The sequence below is a fragment of the Notechis scutatus genome, chromosome 6 (genome assembly GCF_049901735.1).
Source record: "Notechis scutatus isolate UNSWTSFEM ecotype Mainland chromosome 6, rNotScu1.2, whole genome shotgun sequence".
In the NCBI taxonomy this organism is placed as follows: Eukaryota; Metazoa; Chordata; class Lepidosauria; order Squamata; family Elapidae; genus Notechis; species Notechis scutatus.
Window position 1 is genome coordinate 67543777 of NC_142014.1, and position 21379 is coordinate 67565155.

The 21379-nt window shown below is 36.5% G+C and overlaps 1 protein-coding gene across 11 annotated transcripts in view; it reads left to right on the forward strand.

Moving 5' to 3' along the window:
* Window positions 1-21379, forward strand: part of CACNA1C (calcium voltage-gated channel subunit alpha1 C) — a 446749-nt gene that overhangs the window by 336568 nt on the left and 88802 nt on the right. For all 11 annotated transcript variants that reach the window (XM_087968599.1, XM_087968607.1, XM_087968602.1 and 8 more), the window contains 4 exons: window positions 9114-9246; window positions 10338-10467; window positions 15627-15686; window positions 20796-20902. In XM_087968599.1, the coding sequence (XP_087824725.1) occupies window positions 9114-9246; window positions 10338-10467; window positions 15627-15686; window positions 20796-20902 (430 nt within the window). The remainder of the gene's footprint in view (window positions 1-9113; window positions 9247-10337; window positions 10468-15626; window positions 15687-20795; window positions 20903-21379) is intronic.

A 21379-nucleotide genomic window follows, 5' to 3' on the forward strand; every position in this document is an offset into this window, starting at 1 on the left:
GTTCATCTTCAGTTTGCTTTTGAACATTTGGACAGTGGTGACAGGGCCATACTTGTACAATGTGTTTAAACAGATTGGAGGGGCATCCTGTGGATGGTTAAATCTAATAATCACTGGATTTCACAAGTTAGCAAGGATTACTCCAAATAGCCTTGTGACATTGGTCAGCCATATTGCCTGAAAAAGGACAGTAGGTTGAATGGAGAATTAATCGTATCGTCTTGTTCTGCCTGTCCTCGAGCAGCTGTGAAGAAAATTATTTCACTAGACATTCCACATTTTATTTTTTATTTCTCCAGAGCTCGACTGAAGATTGAGTTAAGAGCAGGAAAGAATGGGTGTGGGTGAACTTTCCATCTGAATGCAATATTGCTGATTCCGAGGAGGCCACTTCTTTTTTAGTCCTTTTTTAGTATATATTTTTCAAAACTATGGGAAAGAACAGCTTCCCATAGTCCTTTTTACTGCATCCTTTCTTCTCTGGTTATCCCCTGTTTTAACTGCTTATCTGGAAGAGAAAGGACAATGTTGAGCTTCAAAGTTATTGGAGGGCAACATCTACTCATAGAATATTTGTAGTTGAAGGTTGAACTGTTGCTGTTTTCTGAGCTTGGTGGTTTTCTCACAGACATTTCTTTATTCAGCTAGGTAAATATCATTAGTGCTAGAAGGGAGTGAGCTTTGCTCTTATTTTTAAATAACTACTAGTGGTTTGCCCCTGCAGGGTTGGTTGGTGTGAGTGTCCTTGGTGGTTTCTTGATTTTGTTTGCCGTTGTTTGCCGTTAGCTTGTTGGTAGTTCCTTGACTGGGCTATTGTACACTGGTTGTTTTTTGGTCTTGTATTAATCTTTCTGTTAATCTCTGCTCATATGGGTGTTGATTGTGGTGAGAAGATGTTTTGATCTTTTTTTTTCCTTTGGGGTTTTTGATTTCAGCAAAGCATTTGACAAAGGAGACCTACTTCTTAGTAAGCTAGAAAAAAGTGGAATAGATAGCACCACCACTAGATGGACTCGCAACTGGCTGCCAACGAGTAGTCCTTAATGGGTCTAAGTCTACATGGAGGGAAGTAAGCAGTGGGGTACCACAAGGTTCCGTCTTAGGCCCAGTACTCTTCAATATCTTCATTAACGACTTAGATGAGGGAATAGAAGGGGAACTTCCCAAATCTGCAGATGATACTAAGCTGGCAGGAATAGCTAACACCCAAGAAGATAGGCTCAAGATCCAGATGGATCTTGACAGACTAGAACACTGGGCCATATCTAACAAAATGAAATTCAATGTAGAGAAAAGTAAAGTCTTACACTTAGGCAAGAAAAACCAAAAGTACACGTACAGACTGGGGGAAACCAGGCTCAATAGCAGTAACTGTGAGAGGGATCTTTATTTATTTATTTATTTATTTATTTATTTATTTATTTATTTATTTATTTATTTGATTTGCCAATTGTTTACAAGATAATAAGTATAAATGTATACATAGTTGTGAATACATGAAATGGGTACATATAAGAAAAATAAAAGAATAAGAGAAACAATAGGACAGGGACGGTAGGCACGTTGGTGCGCTTATGCACGCCCCCTACAGGCCTCTTAGGAAAGGGGTGAGGTAAATAGTAGACAGTCTAAGGTTAAAGTTTTTGGGGTTTGGGGAAGAAACTACAGAGTCGGGTAGAGTATTCCAGACATTGACCACTCTATTGCTGAAGTCGTATTTCCTGCAATCAAGTTTGGTGCGGTTTACTTTGAGTTTGTATCTATTGTGTGCTCTTGTGTTGTTATGGTTGAAGCTGAAGTATTCATTGACAGGTAGGACATTGCAATGTATGATTTTATATACCATGCTTAAGTCAGACCGAAGACGGCGTAATTCAAGGTTTTCTAGTTCTAGAATTTCAAGTCTGGTGGCATAAGGTATTCTACAACGAGTAGAGGAGTGGAGAACTCTTCTTGTGAAATATTTCTGGACTTTCTCAATTGTGCTAATATCAGATACGTAATGTGGGTTCCAGACTGATGAACTGTATTCGAGTATTGGTCTAGCAATGTTTTGTATGCTCTGGTTAGTAGTGTGATATTACCAGAGAAAAAGCTACGTAGGATTAGGTTAACAACTCTTAATGCCTTTTTGGCTATGTAGTTGCAGTGGGCTCTAGCACTTAGATCATTAGAGGTGAGTATTCCAAGGTCCTTTACAGAGCATGGGTCATCAACAAGATCTTGACTATTCAGCTTGTATTTTATTTTCTGATTTTTTTTGCCAATATGTAAGACAGAGCATTTATTTGTTGAGATTTGAAGTTGCCATTTGTTTGACCATTCTGATACATAGTCAAGATCTTTTTGTAGGGTAGCAGTATTGTCTGTGGTATTGAACAGCTTTACATCATCAGCTAAGAGAACGCAATTGCTCTTAATATGATCACAGAGGTCGTTTATGTAGAGTATGAAGAGAGTTGGTCCTAGAACACTGCCTTGGGGAACACCACTATTGACAGGTACTGGAGTTGATAGGACGCTCCCGATTTTGACCATTTGTTGTCTGTTTGACAGGAATGCTTCTATCCAGTTATTCAGTTGTCCAGAGATACCATAGGATTTTATTTTTAGGAGTAGTTTGTCGTGTACCACTGAATCAAAGGCTTTACAGAAGTCTATGTAGATTGCGTCTATTGCTTTGCCCTGGTCGAGTTGTATCGTCCATATGTTTTTGCAGTGTAAGAGTTGCAGATTACAGGATAGTTTTTTTCTGAAACCAAATTGTTTATTGGAGAGTAGGTTATTTGTCTCTAAGTGGAGGATGATGGATTGGTTAATAATTGATTCCATGACTTTACAGGTGACGCAGCATAAGGAGATTGGCCTGTAATTTTCAACTAGGCTTGGGTCTCCCTTTTGAAGATGGGGATGACTGTGGCTTGTGACCATAGGTTAGGCAAGGAGCTGGTTCTGAAAGATTTTTCAAAGATTATGCTTAGAGGTTTGGCTATGACAGTGGATAGCTTTCTTAAGAAGTAGGCACATATTCCATCCGGTCCAATAGATAGAGATGGTTTTAGATTGCGTAGTGCTTTTTCAACATTGTCTTCTGTGAAATCGATATGTATTAGATCATTGTTGTTATCTGTGGTACGGCTAGGAAATACTGGGCATGATCCATTGCTGTTTATAAATACTGAGCCGAAGAATGTGTTAAAGATGTTGGCTTTAATGGTGTCGTCACAGTAGTCTTTACCATCAGGTCCTATCAAGGGAGGGATGGACCTTGAGTCTTTTAGTTTGTTGTTTACAAAATTGTAAAAAGCACGGGTGGAATCTTGGTGTCTTAGTGGACAACCAGCTAAATATGAGCCAGCAGTGTGCAGCAGCAGCCAAAAAAGCTAATGCAATCCTAAATTGCATTAACAGAGGGATACAATCAAGATCAAGGAAAGTACTAATACCACTCTATAAAGCCTTAGTAAGACCACACCTAGAGTACTGCATCCAGTTTTGTTCACCATATTATAAAAAAGATGTTGAGACTCTAGAAAAAGTACAGAGAAGAGCCATCAGGATGATTAGGGGACTGGAGGCTAAAACATACAATGAACGGTTGCAGGAACTGGGCTTGGCTAGTCTAGTAAAGAGAAGGACCGGGGAGACATGATACAGGTTTTCTAATATTTGAGGGGCTACCACAGGGAGGAAGGGATCAAGCTATTTTCTAAAGCGCCTGTAGGCCAGACAAGGAATGGATGGAAACTGAACAAGGAGAGATTTAACCTGGAAATAAGGATAAACTTTCTGACAGTGAGAACAATCAACCAATGGAACAGTTTGCCCTCAAAAGTTGTGGGAGCGCCATCACTTGTGGAGGAAGTTGGCTCTACAGTACAAAGGCCTGACTTATATTTTTGTGTTCAATGGAAATAGGTAGCAAGGTAGTATTGGCTAAAGCTATTGTACCATTTTTCTTCCCACTAGAATTATTGGCATTCTGGCAGCCTTTCCCCACTGAAAGTACATAGGATATTCCTTTAGGAAATTGGACATTTTTCTTTGGGGGTAAAATGAATTAGATTCAGAAAAGTATTACTTTATTCCAATGGTAGACTGTATCAAAGTCTTAGAACAGAGTTGCTTGCTCTATTCATTCACCACATTCAGTTGGATACCTTGGTTTTGTAATGTAAAATTAAATTTTGGTAAAGCTTCAGAGCCTTTGATCTCTGACTTGTCTTTGATGAAGGTTGGGTTGGAACATAGATACAGGGGAAAGTGAATTCTCATAGTAGAACCACAGCTGGAAACTTTTAATCTGACAAATCTTACTATTCAGCTCTATTAATTTGTAACTGTACTTTTTATCTGAATAATAACTTTTTCTTGTATCAGCAAGTTTATTGTTAAATGCCCAATACTCCCCTAGACACTGGAATTGAAATATATCAGGGGTCTGGAGATTCAGTGGATATTTAAAATTCCCACATAGTCTTATCATATTTTGGACTCTATCTCCGTATGAGCACTTATTTAATGCTGAGAAAAATCTTCTGTTTTGATACCCATATTTGTCACTGCCTGGCTGTTTTCAAGCTCATCTCTGTCTTTTAATCAGACCTTGGTTACGTCTGAATTGCTAGGTTTAAAGTTCACCTGCATCTGGCATCACCATTGAGAATGTAATTCAAATGTTTTAGACAAATTCCCCACTGTCAGAGAGAAACTGTGGAGGGAGGGTGTTGTGTGTAAATTTTGCACTTTCTACGGTGGCTACTGAATTCTTGCTTACCTGTGTATCATCTTGCAACTTAGCAAGATCCATTTCTTTTCTTCAGAGATAGACAAGAAGTCCATAATGTTAGACCGTATTGTGCATTTCACTGAGCTGTTTATGGGTGCACATTCCTCCAAGTTTTCTTACTAATTTTTTGTTTTGTTGTCTTATCTTTAAATTGCAATGCTGCTTCAAACTCTTCTACTAATACAGGGGTTCCCAACCTTTTCTATACCTACTGGACCCCTAGAAAGCTTCTGATATATTCTCGCACCACTTACAAAAATAAGTAATTATATGCATATACACTATAATTTTGAAACTTCTAAGCCCACATTTTAGTACCCCCTGGAATATCGTCTCGCACCCCCAGGGGGAGGGAGCACCCCAGGCTGGGAACCCCTGTACTAGTAAGTCCTGTGGGCAATTATGATGCAATTCCCCAAGCTGCCTCTTTGCCTTTTGCAACTGCCACTAAAGAGCTCAGCCATGAAAGTAAGCTTCTTGTCAGGAGAAGAATTGATGATGATGCTAGAGTGAGTGAAATTAGATTTTACAATGTATACCTTTAAAGAGGTTTGCTGTTTAAGCAGATCAGATGAGAGTGAAAGATAGAAATCATCTTACAAACTAGAAGAAAAATACAAAGGCAAACCAAGTCCAGCATTGGAAACCAGAGCTGCTTAGTAGCTCATATGTTATCTCATCACCTAACTGATCCTCAATTGATGGTCAAAACAAAACAAATGAAATGACAGCAAAAAAAATTCAAATTAATCTGCCTAAATTCTCTTGAGTGTGCTGGAGTGAGTGGCTGTAATAAATTTAATGTACTAATAGTAAATAATAAATTAAAGGGCCAGACCTTGAGAAGGCAGATATAGGTCATATATGTATAGATGCTCCTAAGATTTGGATAGTTAATGAGTGGCCATGAAAATGATTTTGAGTTGTAATGGATAGTTTAATGAAAATATAGCTAGAGTGTAGCTATTACACAAAAGGTAAATGCCAAGCTGTGGTCAAAATCCAAAGGCTGTCTTTAAAAGCCTTATTTGCTTGCCATTCTTTGTTTTGTATGCAACACTTGCTCTTCTGACAGCTCACAAAAATTATACAAGACAAAAAGGAAAAATATTATCCTGGCAGATAGTAGTAACACCTGGCTGATCGTAGCTAAGTTCAAATGCTAAGTAGGCTCAGGTCTGTTTAATATTTGAAAAAGGAAACTTTTTGGAAATTGCAAGGTTGTAAGGTGGATTGGGACGTTGAAGAAAACTATCTTGACAGTTATCTTTTTACTGGTACCAAGAAAACTCCATGGATATATCTATGCAGTATCACTTAGTACACTTTATGCCTTATGCACTTAACAAAGCTCTCTGAATATTGTTTTTTTATTTAATACATTTACACAAAATGTATTTAAAAGACTATTTTTCTCTCTTTCTGTGGAATTACTATATAGCTGAAATTCAGAGATGAGCTGGTACACCAACACCTATTATTTAAAGAGATTTGCTTTGAAAATAAATAAATAAATACAAGTATAGAATTAGGGTTAAATTGCTAGCTTTGGGAATTGCTAGAAAGATAGCCATGTGGTTTGTTAAATATAGCCATGGTTCTGAATCATTGTGCAACATTTCTGTTTAACTGATTACTGGAATGGCAGCTCTGGAGTGTATGTTGAGTCATATTTGTATTATTGTTGGTTTGCTCATTTGATTCTGCAAAGTGTTTGCTGAAATCTTTCCTGTATGCCCCACAGGCCATTTGTGGGACTGTTTTTGCATTTCTTCACTGAGGGTTATTTGTAGATCTCCACAGTGCCTGGAGCTTTTCTTTCTTTAAGAATTTTGTTCAGAAGTTTCTGCTTTTAAATTATTTTTCTTGTGTGAATTCTAAACAAACAATATTTCCATTTTTTCCTTTTTTTTGGTAAGAAAAAGTACCTTTCCCATTAAAATATTCTGTGCCGTATGCCGTATTCAGTGGTCAGGTGTTGATCGATAGATAGATGATAGATAGATAGATAGATAGATAGATAGATAGATAGATAGATAGATAGATGTGGATGTGGATGTGGATGTGGATGTGGATATTGAAGTGTTGGGAAAAAATTGGTGGCTAATATGTCTAAAAGCTTTCTAGGTCATTTTACTTGTATGCATTAATTTATACAAATATAAAAATATAAAATTCCCAGAATCCATTACACAATTGCTATTTGTTTCTTTGTTTCTATCCTGCTTTTACTATTTTTACAACAACTCCAGGTAATGAACATATCTAACACGACTTCTTCCTCCCGTTTTTCCCCACATCAACAGCCCCATGAGGTAGATTCAGCTGAGAGAAAATAACTGGCCCAAAGTCACCCAGCTGACTTTCATGGCTAAGGCGGAACTTGAACTTAGTTGCCCGCTTCTTACCTGATGCCTTAACTACTAGGTCAAACTGGTAACCAATGCAACTCTTGCAGCAAAGGTGTAACATGTGCTTTACGGAAACACATGTAACTGCTTGGTCTCCTGGTTATATGACTGCAAGATGCTGCACTCTTTGTAGATGTAATTGTAATTTACAAAGATTGTTGCCTAGGGCCTGAATTGCAATCACATGATTGTAAGGGTGATACAACAATTGTACCTTCAATGACAAGTCATAATTTTTTTTTGAGGCTATCGTAACTTTGAACCATTGTTAAATGTACCATTATAACTCAAGAACTACCTGTATGAATTTCAGAAGCAGATATAGGTGGTTGCTCACACAGATTTGAAAATAGGAGTAAAAAGTATACTTTTGCATTCAACAAGTCCATGGAAAAAAACTTTTTTTTTAAATATTCTCATTTATAACTACAGTACTTAGTGTTTTTTTTTCCTAGAGGTCTAATTCCTTGTACTGTACTTCTTCAACCACTTCCCAGGCTGGGGCACATTTCTTGCTTAAACAAAAGCCAGGATGGAACGGGAGAGAAATGTTGCCTCTCTTCTTGTTCCTGATTGATTGCTCAGTTCCCTGGCTTTGCCACTCTGTGCCCGAGATTGGCAGGTTTAATTTTGAATGATTAATTATTTGTATCTGAACTTCTGGAATATGTTCTCCCCATTCACAATGTTAAAAAGTTCCCTTGTTGATTGAAGTTTGACATTTTAAAAAAACAAGTCTGCTTATCAGAAATGCTTGATTTTGAATTAAATATTTCAACTAATGATTGATTTTATGTAACGTTTGCAGTCTACAGTGACTGTTACATTAGCTGTTATGAGAAATAATTGAGTTGATTAACTGAATTTTAGAAATAAATAAGTGTAGAAGTTGCATTTAATTATGGGTGTGGGTGTGTATTTGCATTGTTTGGAACCATATGAATAGATATGAGACTATACAGCAGGGGTGTCCAACCTTGGCAACTTTAAGACTTGTGGACTTCAACTCCCAGAATTCTGGGAGTTGAAGTCCACAAGTCTTAAAGTTGCCAAGGTTGGACACCCCTGCTATACAGTAAGCCCAATAGTCTGGTAAGATTTACTTAGCCTTGCAGCTGTTTGGAGACTCCAGCAAAGATCTTCATTCTTTTGAATAAGGGCTCTGCACTGGTCTCTGTCACTATCTTCTTGGTCTGAAATTAATTTCCACATACAAAGAATTGCCAAGGTTTTGGATCGAGTTTGATTTTTGCATCAAAGTCTCCCTTTCTGCTAGGAGTTACAGAGTTGTTCAAGTATACATAGATGGAGGTACATAGTCCCTCAGACTCCAATCTTAAACACAGAAGTTAGGATCTTTCATTCTATCAAGGTCGAAACATAGCCTTCTCCGACCTCTCAAATTATGAGATAATATAATTTTGGCAGAAGAATTTCAGATTAGCCTAAAACAGAGAACAAGTCAGTCTTCCTTGACCCTCTTCAACTTCCAGTATTCCTAGCTAACATGTCCTGGAGATGCTTTTCAAAAGGCAAAACTGGACTTTCTTGGTTTTTCCCTTGAAAACATTTCACTTTTCATCCTTTTCAGTTCTGAAACCTGAATAAGTTTCTTGGATGAGATGTGAAATGTTTTCAAGGCAAAAATCAAGAAAGCCCAGTTGCCTTTTGAAAAGCACCTTTGGGATTGAGAATCTCCATGACATCTAGCCAACATGGTTCATGCTGGCCACAATGCTGGAGTGGTACTTGCGTTATACAAGTAGATATGTTACCAGTGGGCCTCAATTTGGGATAGGTTGGAATACTTTTAATTTTTTAAGACCAAGATAGAATCAGATATGCCTTTATGAGATAAACCAATAGGCTATTTATGATGAATCATTCTAAAAATGAAGACCTTTACCTTTTAGGAGAGGAGGACGAAGAAGAACCGGAGATGCCTGTTGGGCCTCGCCCTCGGCCTATGTCTGAACTGCATCTTAAGGAGAAAGCGGTGCCAATGCCGGAAGCCACTGCTTTTTTCATTTTCAGTCCTAGCAACAAGTATGTTGTTTTTGTATGAACTTGTGCCATCATGAAAACAGTCCCGATAACATGCTTTTAAGAAAGGGTGGGAAGTTGTATGCTTTGTAATCTATCTAGTTCAATGTAAGTCTACAGAGTGGATAATTCTATGATATAGGAAAATGTATACTATTGTCACTGATCTCTAAGAACGTTATGAGAGACAAATTCTAGATGAAAATGGAAAAGAAAAACAATCTGTATCTCAAGATAGAATTGCTCTGTGGGGGGGAAAAAGCTTCTTGGTTTATATCAGGGGTGGATGAATAAGAGCTCTGCTCTTAATCTAGCCCAAAGGCCTGCTTACTGCCATGAAAGCCCAATTGGCCGTGATGACATAAATGGTTGGGGCTTTAGGAAAGGGCAACCATGTCTCCAAGACATAAAATCTTTGTATCTTCAGCAGAATGGTTTGATACAGATATGAGAAGAGTAGAAATAAGAGAGGGAAGGATTAGAAGCAAAATGTAAATGTTTTTCCAGTAATAATTCCACATTCATTCACAACAAAATCTTAAGGCTATTATCTTAACTGACTATCTCGACATAGGGAATTACAAAACTCCTCACCCTATTGAAAAAAGAAGTACAGTATTCTCCCCTTTCTCAACCCCATAACAGTTTCATCTTCTTTTTTAAAAAAATAACCGCATTGATTTACTTGAATCGTTTTACTTGGATCTTCAGTTAGACACCCTTGTGGCTTAGGTGAGTTCAGTCACAAAGTCCCTCCGCTCAGATTTACAATGCCAAAATATGTTTAAAATCACGGCTATCATAAGTCGCAATTGTTATTTCATCCTCCCCCCCCCCCCCACAGAAGGTTGAAAGTCATGAGTAGGAATCCATCTTCCTGATACTTTCAGTGAGGTGGCAAATTTGTGAGTGGGCTGTTTTACCTCAGATTATTGATGAAGATTTATGTGGTCAAATGTTCTGTTTCGGTGGGCATCTGGCCTACAAATAAGCTTAAGAAATCGAGGGGTTGAGATAAAACATTGATCTCTGTAATATCTGATGAATAAGGCTGTCTCTCTCTCTCTCTCTCCCTCCCCCCCCTCTCTTTTCAGATTTCGGGTCCACTGCCATCGCATCGTTAATAATAACATTTTCACCAACCTGATCCTCTTTTTCATCTTGCTCAGCAGCATCTCTCTGGCAGCTGAGGACCCAGTTCGCCATTACTCAGTTAGAAATCAAGTACGCTTTCCACTTTTTCACTTTTCTGCAGATTATTCAGAAGGAGATTCAGAAACCAGATGACTACCGTAATGCTTACAAAGTTCTCATGATCTAAATTAGTGCCTAAACAGAAAGAACTACCCAGTCAGTACAGGTAGTCCTCGACTAACAACAGTTCACTGGAATGCTGCATTCAGTTTGTAAAAAAAGATATTGAGACTCTAGAAAGAGTACAGAGAAGAGCAACAAAGATGATTAGGGGACTGGAGGCTAAAATATATGAAGAATGGTTGCTGGAATTGAGTACGTCTAGTTTGATGAAAAGAAGGACTAGGGGTAACATGATAGCAGTGTTCTGATATTTCAGGGGCTGCCACAAAGAAGAGGGAGTCAAGCTATTCTCCAAAGCATCTGAGGGCAGGACAAGAAGCAGTGGGTGGAAACTAATCAAGGAGAAAAGCAACCTAGAAGTAAGGAGGAATTTCCTGACAGTTAGAACAATTAATCAGTGGAACAACTTGCCTCCAGAAGTTGTGAATGCTCCAACACTGGAAGTTTTTAAAAAGATGTTGGATAACCATTTGTCTGAAGTGGTGGTGTAGGGTTTCCTGCCTAAGCAGGGGGTTGGACTAGAAGACCTCCAAGGTCTCTTCCAACTCTGTTATTCTATTCTATTCCATTTAGTGACCGTTCAAAGTTATAATGTCACTGAAAAAAGTGACTCATGATCATTTTTCACACTAACAACCATTGCACATCCCCATGGTCATGTGATGAGAATTCAAATGCTTGGCTACTGACTCATATTTACAACAGTTGCAGTGACCTGGGATCATGTGATCACTTTTTGTGACCTTCTGACATGCAAAGTCAATGGGGAAACCTTAACAACTGTGTTACTTAACAACTGCAATACTTCACTTAACAACCGTGGCAAGACAGGTCATAAAATGAGATAAAATTCACAAACGTCTCACTTAGCAAACAGAAATTTTGGGGTCAATTGTGGTTGTAAGTCGAGGACTACCTTATAATACACACGTATAATTTTGTGTAAATTAATCTAGAACGCATATTAAATTAAGCAGTTGAGTTGCTACATTTATGTGAGTTTTTTACTTCAGCAAAGTTTATATGGTCAAATGTATATAAATAAACAAATGACATCAGTAAAATGGGCTTTCTAGGAAATCAACCTCAAAACGACTTTTAAGGATCCATTACCCTTCCAATAAAACTATTGCAATGGATCCCTTGAGAGAAGAATGGCCCTTACAGCTGCTACTTAAACATACCTACCAGGAGTAACTCTCACTGAAATCAGTGAAATTAACTTCAAGTAGATTTATGTATGATTACATTGCAAATTATTTTCAGTCCTTCCTTGGGAAGCTTTCCTGTACTAAAACAGGTCATCAGTGTTTTTAACCTCAAAATTTCACTCTGTAAATTGTCAAGCAAATGTTTTTACAGCCAGATTTGGAAATGGCAAGGACTGGAGCATCCTGTATGTTAAACATATGATACTCCGTTCAGATTTGATTTAATATAAGTGATTTAATATAGGTGCGCTTGAACTGATGTTATCTAAATTGTGTTTCTCAATCTTATGAATTTGAAGATATATGGACTTCGGTTCCCTGGCTGGAAATTCTGGGAGTTGAAGTCTACACATCTTAAAGTTGCCACATTTGGGAAATACTGATCTAAACCATTCTCCCCATTCTCAGCCATGCATCCCAAAACATGTTTTCTTTTTAAAGGAAGATAAAACATTCTAGAGCCATAGCAGTTGGCAGCAGGTTTGACTGATTTCAAAATCTATGCAAGGCCAGACTAAGTTCATACTTGGATGAGAGATAATCAAGACTTTATATAGTCAAAAATATACACCAGAAGGCAAGGGCAAGCCACCACAAAGTATAGTAATCCAGCTCCCTTTGAGAGAGTTGTTATTTTATTATATTTGGGGTATGAAGAGTTGTAAATGGGCAGTGTATTCACTTCTGTTATATCTGGCACTTTCAGAGGCATTTATACAAAAATCTTTGTTTCAGAGTTTGAACTCTGTTGAAAATGAAAGAAGAAATACATGTGGAAATATTTTCAAAAGTATAAATTTAGATTACAAGAAATCATCAATATTTCCAACCCCCTCGCTGGTTTTTATACTATTCCTTTTTCAGAAACACCCAGCACTTAATTTAATAGACCAACCAGAAAAGGGAAAATTTCACCCGGTCTGTTTACAGAAAGGAAAATCCAGGGAAATTACCTACTGATGATTCTCTTAGAATAGAATACTTTATTGGCCAAGTGTGATTGGACACACAAGGAATTTGTCTTGGTGTAAATACTCTCAGTATACATAAAAAAAAGATACATTCATTAAGAATCAAGAATCATAACGTACAACACTTAATGATAGTCATAGGGTACAATCAACAATCAAATCATACTAGGAAACAGTCAATATAAATTGTAAGGATACAAGTGATACAGAATGATATTCACTGTAACAACAAGAAATCTGTGTTATGTGTCATCCGAATGCGTTGTAAAAGCAAAACTATGCTGCTTTATCAAGGTATTTTGAATCACATGACAAAAATATAATTTAATAGGCTAATAATTCTCAATATTTATACAGCAGAAATTACATGTGTAATCATACATAAAATAACCTGATAATTATGAGCATTTAAGGCTGCAATTCTATTTCCATTTACTTCAGAATAAATGTAATTGAACTCAGTGGGACTGAATTTACAGAAGAAACATGCATAAAAACAAGGGGCAAGATTTCTCCCACTTTTAAGCATAATTTCAATTTTTACTTCTATGGAAAGATAGTCCCCCAAAGCTGTGTTTCTTCAGGCTGGCTGGGGACTGCTGGGACTTAAGTCCACACATCTTAAAGTGGCTGAGGTTGAGAAACACTGCTCTAAAGAATCATAACATTTAACAGTTGCACATGATATTTAGTTATCTTGTCAGTTGAAACAGGTTTGTAAATTAAAAAGCTACCAATACTTTGATGCTATGTAAAAGTGTCCAGAAATATTAGTAAGGCCGCTGATCTCTACACTAAAATTAATGGGAAGCTGGAAAGTTCTATGCATTCATCAATAGTCAATCAGAGCTCTGAAGAGAACACCTGTACTCGGTATTAACATAGGAAGACTCAAAATGCAGAATTTGGCTCTAGTCCAAATTCTCTTAACTCCCCAATATATAAGGCTTTGTTCATTCCTACTGCCAGAATATTGAATTATGCCGTCTCTGCAAAGTGGTATCAGCAGGTTAAAATGTACGTGATGGATGATTTCTATACATACACATACAAATTAATTGATTCATTAATATCGATATGCTGGAAAATGAGCACACGAGGGGAAAGATTATTCAATTATGCAGGCTTTTCCTGCTATATACATGAAGTAGATTCCATAGCAGATTTTGGGTAAGATTTCTTTAATATTCTTATCAAATCTATACTCCAATGTGATATTTTCCAAATTGTTCAACAGTGTGGCCAGTTCTTCAAACATTCTCTTTTCATCAAATGGGGATTTATTTTGATTTTAATATGTTTTAAAACCGAATAATCATCTGGTTGTCAGTCAGCAAGTGAGATTTGGTTTTTGTGGATGTTTTATAATAATTTCTGTTCAACACATATTTTTTTATGCACTAGACATATCCTTTAAATTGTTTTCAGTTCAAGATAGCCCCCTGAGCACCTGTAACATCCCATTCCAGGAAGAGAAGCAGCTGCAAATTTTGTATGATCATATATTGTTTCAGGCTTTTTTTACTGTTGTTTTGAAGTGTTTCTAAATCCATAGGCATTACATATGAGTAATTGAAACTGAAGGGTCTTGACCTGTATTGTTTAATTTTTGTAAATGATGTAAAATTATATTGTCCAGCTATTTAATTTGTTATTTACCGTACATTTATTGAATTCTCAAAAATAGAGCCACTTCCAATCTTTTTAAAATAAAGTAATTAAGAACTATTGTTGTGAACTCAACAAAATAGCTCCAAAACTACATTGTGCTATGCTAAACTGAGCATTAATCCGGTCATGTTTAATTATGCTGGCATAGAATTTTGTTGATAAAGCTTAAAAGTGAGGAAGAAAACTCAATTGGGTGAAAACCTCTTTCTTCCGGCATTGTTTAACAACCTCACATATCTTTAAATATGTTCCATCCAATCAGCTTTTCTTTGTGAAATGATGAGCTTCTGTTCTTCCCTCAGAGACATTAAACCTGTGAAGTTTAATCAGACTAACTATAAAGTTAAAAGGAACACAATGTTGTATATTTGACACTATAGTGAACAACATTCAGGGAACAAATCTAACTCAGATCTACTTTGGCATTTTGTTTACATACAATCAAATCTATCCCTATTTGAGGATTGGATGGAGCTACCTTGCACTTTGCAGCCTAATCTTAATTATGGTAACCCCAGAGTAAGTCTCACTGATTTGAATGATAGCTAATACTTAGGACCACTTAAAACAAAAACTAAAACTCAAGGTGTAGCTTTATAACAATATAGGATCATCCAATAAGTCTTAGGCAGCTTGGCTTTCAAAATTGACTTTGTTTCCCTTGATAATAAAACAGAGTTACATACATATAATAGTTTTTGGGGAGGGAGGGAGGAAGCATACATTTTAAATTTAAATTTTCTGGCCAGGAGTTTAATTTACAAAATACTGTTTGACAGAAATAGTACTTTGCTTTCTCATGAAAGCAGATGTGACAAAATAATGAACAAAGAAAACTTATTTAAATTTCCTGCTTTTAGGTTGATTGTTGCTTTCATTAAAAAGTTGCAGTCACTCACCAACAGAGCTCCTTAACGTAGCTATTCATTTTGACTTAATATTGTAATTTAGTTTTACAGCATTCACTCACATACCTTCCTTCTCCCTGCACCCCTTCCCTTTTGTTTTACAGGTTCTCTTTTATTTTGATATATTTTTTACTGTCATTTTCACCATTGAAATTGCCCTGAAGGTAAAGTCCCATCTCCTCTTCCATTAGCTTCTCACTTGTAAGCCCACTAATTTTCTGCTGCTCTCTGTTGCTAACCCAACACACCTGTTTGTGTTTTGGCCATGCTCAGTGATCACTAACCCAACTGTGCTTATTTTTCAGATCCTAGGCAATGCAGATTATGTCTTCACTAGTATCTTTACATTAGAAATTATTCTTAAGGTAACCAATGTGAGCCTTCTGTGCTCCCTCTTGCTTTCTGCTTTGTCATTATGTACTGCTTTAAATCGGAAGTGTTTTCTCTGTAGATAGGTGTCCTTTGTCGCTCAGTTGTGATTGTGCATGTTTTAGAAACTAATCCATTGTAAATACTACAGTCTCATTTGTTAGTACACCTGTTAGTGCTTGGTATATAGCAACCAAATTATCCAGGAAGCTCAGGGAACAATAAATGGCCTGGAACACTACATGTTTTCATTTCAGGAAGCAATAAACACGTACCACACAAAAAAGGACTCTGTGATAAGCTCTCCTAATATCCTTATATCGCTCTTAACCTAAAACATAACAAAACAAAATTTTTAAAACCCACATTATAACCTGTCATTATGAACTCAGGCAACATGGGGTCTGACATAAGTCAGACTATTTAGAGTACAATTTTTTTTTATATGTCTTGTGGTGCTAAATTGACTTTAGGGAGTGGAATTTCCACCAAATAGACCAGGAATTCCTAGCAATTTGCTAGTGTGAGCAAATATAAATGAATCGAAAACTCCCTCAATATACTTGTCAAAAATGGAATTATATTAAATGTAGCCTACTATGTTAAATTACAGTGGCTGAAATAGCCAATGCAGCATACATCTATTGAAATAGGAGCACACTTTAGCCACCTCGAAACTGCAAAAAATGAAAAGGTGGAGAAAATTATTAAATCCCTATCAGGCCATGGTAACTGGTTGATAAATTATGCTACTTTGGTAATTTTAGATTGTTTAAAATGTTGGAGACTAACCAGAAGAAAGTCTAGAAAGGAAACCCCTGATTGAGTTTCTTCCGACATACTGAAACCAAACTTACAGCATCACCTTTTAATCTTTTGGTGTTGTTGATTCCAACCTGGATGAGAAATTTATAATCCAGCATGACATCTAAGACCAGAAAACTGAGTTAAGTAATTAAGCTGTGGCCAGATACAATGAGATAGATAACCTGTCAACACAGCCACTGAAGATTACATCACCTTTCAGTATTGTTCTTCCATAATATTAACGCATCAATGTTTAAAAGATCACATTTCCTTCAATCTTGTAATTTTGCTCTCATATACCGTAGAGCACAGATAACTAGAATACGTGGTGTAGTTCTGAATTCCACATAGTATATCCACTAAGGGCAATTCCCCTTAAACTTTCACAGAGCTACAATGTGCCCCAAATGCTACAAAACAAAAGCTTCGAATGATGCCTTGTTCCCTGTTTATTTCTGCCAATAATCTTCTCTTAGAAAAAATTAAGAGGAACATTAAACCTTATAGACAGTAGAAAAGGGGTACTCCTGCTATCGCTCCACGGGTAAGACAACCTCATCTTAGTCCAAGCTTGTAGCATCTGTTGGTATTCCAAAGCACTTCCAATTGTGAAGATTTGTGCAATTGTATATCTATGTGATTTCCCAAGAGAAATGTACATGCAGGAGACTACGTGAGAGTGTATTGAAACATTCACAGGCGGAATAGGGAAAATAAAAATAAGATCCCTCTCATTTTAAAATTATTATGGTTAGCCTCTGGCTATCATTATGTTTAGAATACAGGTAGGTTTTGACTTATGACAGCTCATTTAATGACCATTCAAAGTTATAATAGCACTGAAAAGTGACTTATGACCGTTTTTCACAGTTACGACCACTGCAGAATTGCCATGGTCACATATCAACATTCAGTGTTTGGCAATTGACTCATATTTATGACGGTTGTAGTATCCCAGGGTCATGTAATCATCTCTTGGGACCTTCTGACAAGCAAAGTCAATGGGGAAACCAGATTCATTCTACAACCATGTTACTAACTTAATAACTGCAGTGATTCACTTAACAACTGTGGGAAGAAAGGTAATAAAATGGGACAAAATTCACTTAACGGTCACTTGTGATTGTAAGTCAAGGACTACTTGTATCACTGTGAGGGTTTTTCCCCCCTAAATCATGCTCCAAAATTATTATGCATGGGGAGGATTCTCTAGGGATTGAGTCTAAAGGTTACCAGTAGTCAAGACTGGTATAATTAGCAGCAATTTTATTATCCCCCGGTACAAATAATCCTTGATTTACAACCATTCATTTAGTGACCATTCAAAGTTACAACGGCACTGGAAAAAGTGATTTATGATCATTTTTCACACTTATGACCATTTACAGCATCCACATAGTGATGTGATCAAAATTCAGATGCTTGACAACTGATTCATATTTATGACAGTTGCTGTGCCCAGGATCATATGATCACCTTTTGCTAACTTCTGATGATCAAAGTCAGTGGGGAAGCCAGATTAGCTTCACAATTATGTTACCAACTTAATTGAAGTGATTCACTTAAGGACTGTGGCAAGAAAGATTTTAAACATGGGGCGAAACTCACTTAACAACTTTCTTGCTCAGCAACAGAAATTTTTGGTTCAGTTGTAATCCTAAATTGAGGGCTATCTGTATTCATTGTTACTACTAATTGGAGCACCCAAGAATGCCTTTCAACATTACTTGGTAAAGCGTTAACCTTTCCACCAACCTATATAAAATTTATAACTATGTCAAAGTAATATTGCTCTACAGTTAATTAAAGATCTAGGTTAAGGTCAGAATTACAATTACATACATACTTTACATACTTTAAAGGAAAAAAGGCTTAAATTTAAGACAAGCTTTCCTTCACACCAAAAAAGAAAAAAGAGATATTGTCCAGAAAAAAAAAATCATCACCAACATTATAGCCTTCCTGGCCATCTAAGAAAACTCTCATTTTAAAAATAAACTATTTGAGTAGAAAAATCTAGGCTTTGTTTTAGTTAAATACAAGAACATAAATGGCCTGTCTACACAATATCCAATCTGAGAAAAGCTAATCTGATTAATCCTGAAATTTTCAATCAGAGCTGAGTATAATTTGTGTTTGATGCTTTTTAAAAATGTCCTATAAATAGAGAAAATCCTTGCAAAATAGATCTCTTTCCAACTCTCTCTTCCCATCTGGAACTAAAGTTTGCTTCAGGTTTCTCCTGTAAAGGATTGGACATAAGCTGAAACTATTAATACATGTTAATATGAGTAATGTTAATTGAGAATGCACCCAGGCTCTCTTTGCCTTGTTTATAAAATGAACTGTACACACAACACTAATGCTTAGTATGTTTTGTTTGATTTTGACTTGGGGATCCGAAGATATGTAGGAACCAAACTGTCGTTTGAGTTTTGTGTGGTGGCATTTTTTTTTCTTAGAAATTTGACATTTGTTTCTTAGGAAAAATATAATTAAGTAAGTCTTTATATAATTACTTCTGGGCTTACCATATCACTTTATTCAATTCAGTAAATAATTGGGTGCTATATCTAGAAAGCAAATCCCCGTGATCTCTAAACATGTATTTCTAAATAGCAGAAAATATTTTTCTGCTAATTTATACTCAGCATTTTCTACTCTTTTGTATCCTGTTCTTGTCCATCACGCATTCATGTCAACATTTATTGTAAAAAATATCCAGTGCCTTTAAGACCCTCCATTCCCCAGTTGTGACTGACTTATTTATCTTTCAGTGATATGGAGAATCTTAAATGTTAATTTTTAATCAGTTTTATGTGGATTTTTTTTTAATCCAGTGGTGCCATTGCTCTGATTCAAAAGCTGTAGCCTTAAATATATAGCATCTTTAGCAGATAAAGACTAACAGAAAATTACAAAATTTTAATGCAGTGTATTCCGGGTTGGCTGCAAGAATTGAAGATGCAACTATGGTTGTTTGTTCCTCGTATTACAATCAGTATTTTAAATTTAATAAAAAATTAAAATAAGTATCCTGATTATAAGACGTTTTCAGGTCTGAAACATTTAAGGAGTCATGCTCAAATCCCGTGTGCAGGTAATACTTTTCTTGTAGCAACTAGGTATATCTGCAAAAAGAAACTTAATTAGATTAGCCAAGCCTAATTATTTTATAAACATTTCAAAATCAAATCAAATCACAGGATTGACATTTGTATTGTCTTAGTCTATTAAATAAATGCAAAGCAAACAGACAAAACAGTTAAGTAAGTTATTATTGTGGCACAGGAAAAATATGAAAAAGATACTATCCCAGTGTGATGTATGCACATTAGGATCAAAGGGACTAAAAATAATGAAATGCCTGGGAAAAGGAATGTTTCAGCCTGATGTCAAAAAAAGCAGCAACATACGTGCCAAGTGTGTGTCCTTGGGGAACACATTTCACAAAGCCACTAACAGCCTCACTTCACAAAAACTACTGAAGTCCTTGAGGGTCCTTGGAGAAGGCATTCTTTGATATTCTAAGCCATTAAAAACAGACCCAAGATTTTGAATTACACAAATTTTTATTTTCTTGGAAGAGAGTGTTGCTGGTAAAAAAAAAATCCATGCAGAAACTGCTATAATCTAGTTAATAGTACATTTAGATTTTATAAGTGATTGCAAATATTGATTCAGATATATCAACGTTATCACTGATAATAAAAATCAAACCTCAGGTTCTTGCATGGACACCTAGATCACTCATGTTGTAGAACCAATATAATAGCAGACTAAACTGTATTGATCAAAACCATGCCTGTTGGTAAGAAAGCAGCAGAGATATAATCCTCAATTCAGTCTGAGAAATTAAGCAGGATGATGACACTTCTAAAACTTTAAAGAATATGGATCTGGTAGCACTATGAAAAGGTCCTTCCTATTGAGATCGCCAGACTAATTTTCATTAAAGGAGATTTATGAAAAAAAGAGTTTCCATTTAAATAATAATCATATGGGAAAGTACATTTTACAAAATTCTAGAATGAATGTCACATTGAAAGCTAACAAAAAGAAAAGTGTATTCGAAAGGCAATAAACAGCAAGCTGCAAACAGCCTATCCTTAGTTGGATCCGATGCTACTAGCAAGTTTTTCTAGCATGCGCTTTTCTGAAAAATACATTTACTCCTCTTTGCCTTCTTCATGTGAAACTTTGTGCTAAAATGTATAGAGCTTTTCTCCTTGACCCTCCTTTTGGTTACTCTGAAAATCTTTAGCATTTGCTAACAGTAAAATCTTGGTTACCTATAGATGACTGCTTATGGGGCTTTCCTTCACAAAGGCTCCTTCTGCAGGAACTATTTCAACATCCTGGACTTGCTGGTGGTTAGCGTTTCTCTCATCTCCTTTGGGATCCAGTGAGTAAGCTATCGCATCTTTCCAACTATCATATGTTATATAAATAGTAAGGAAGAGTGTTGGATCAAGGAAAGGCAGACACAATTGTAGCACAAGCTAGATGAAGGTTCTCCCTGCAAATGGTATCTCCTCCTCCTCCTCCTCCCCTCCTCCTCCTCCTCCTCCTCCTCCTCTCTTCTTCTTCTTCTTCTTCTTCTTCTTCTTCTTCTTCTTCTTCTTCTTCTTCTTCTTCTTCTTCTTCTTCTTCTTCTTCTTCTTCTTCTCTCTCTCTCTCTCTCTCTCTCTCTCTCTCTCTGTCTCTCTGTCTCTCTCTCTCTCTCTCTCTCTGCTCCTTCATGCCTTGTCCTTTATCTTGGTCAAATGTTTGTACCAAAAGAGGAGATAATGGCACCAGAAGCAAAAGGGAAAAAACCAATCTTGTTTGTTTCATTATTATGCATTTGATTTATGTTGAAGCCTTAGTCACAATATGAATT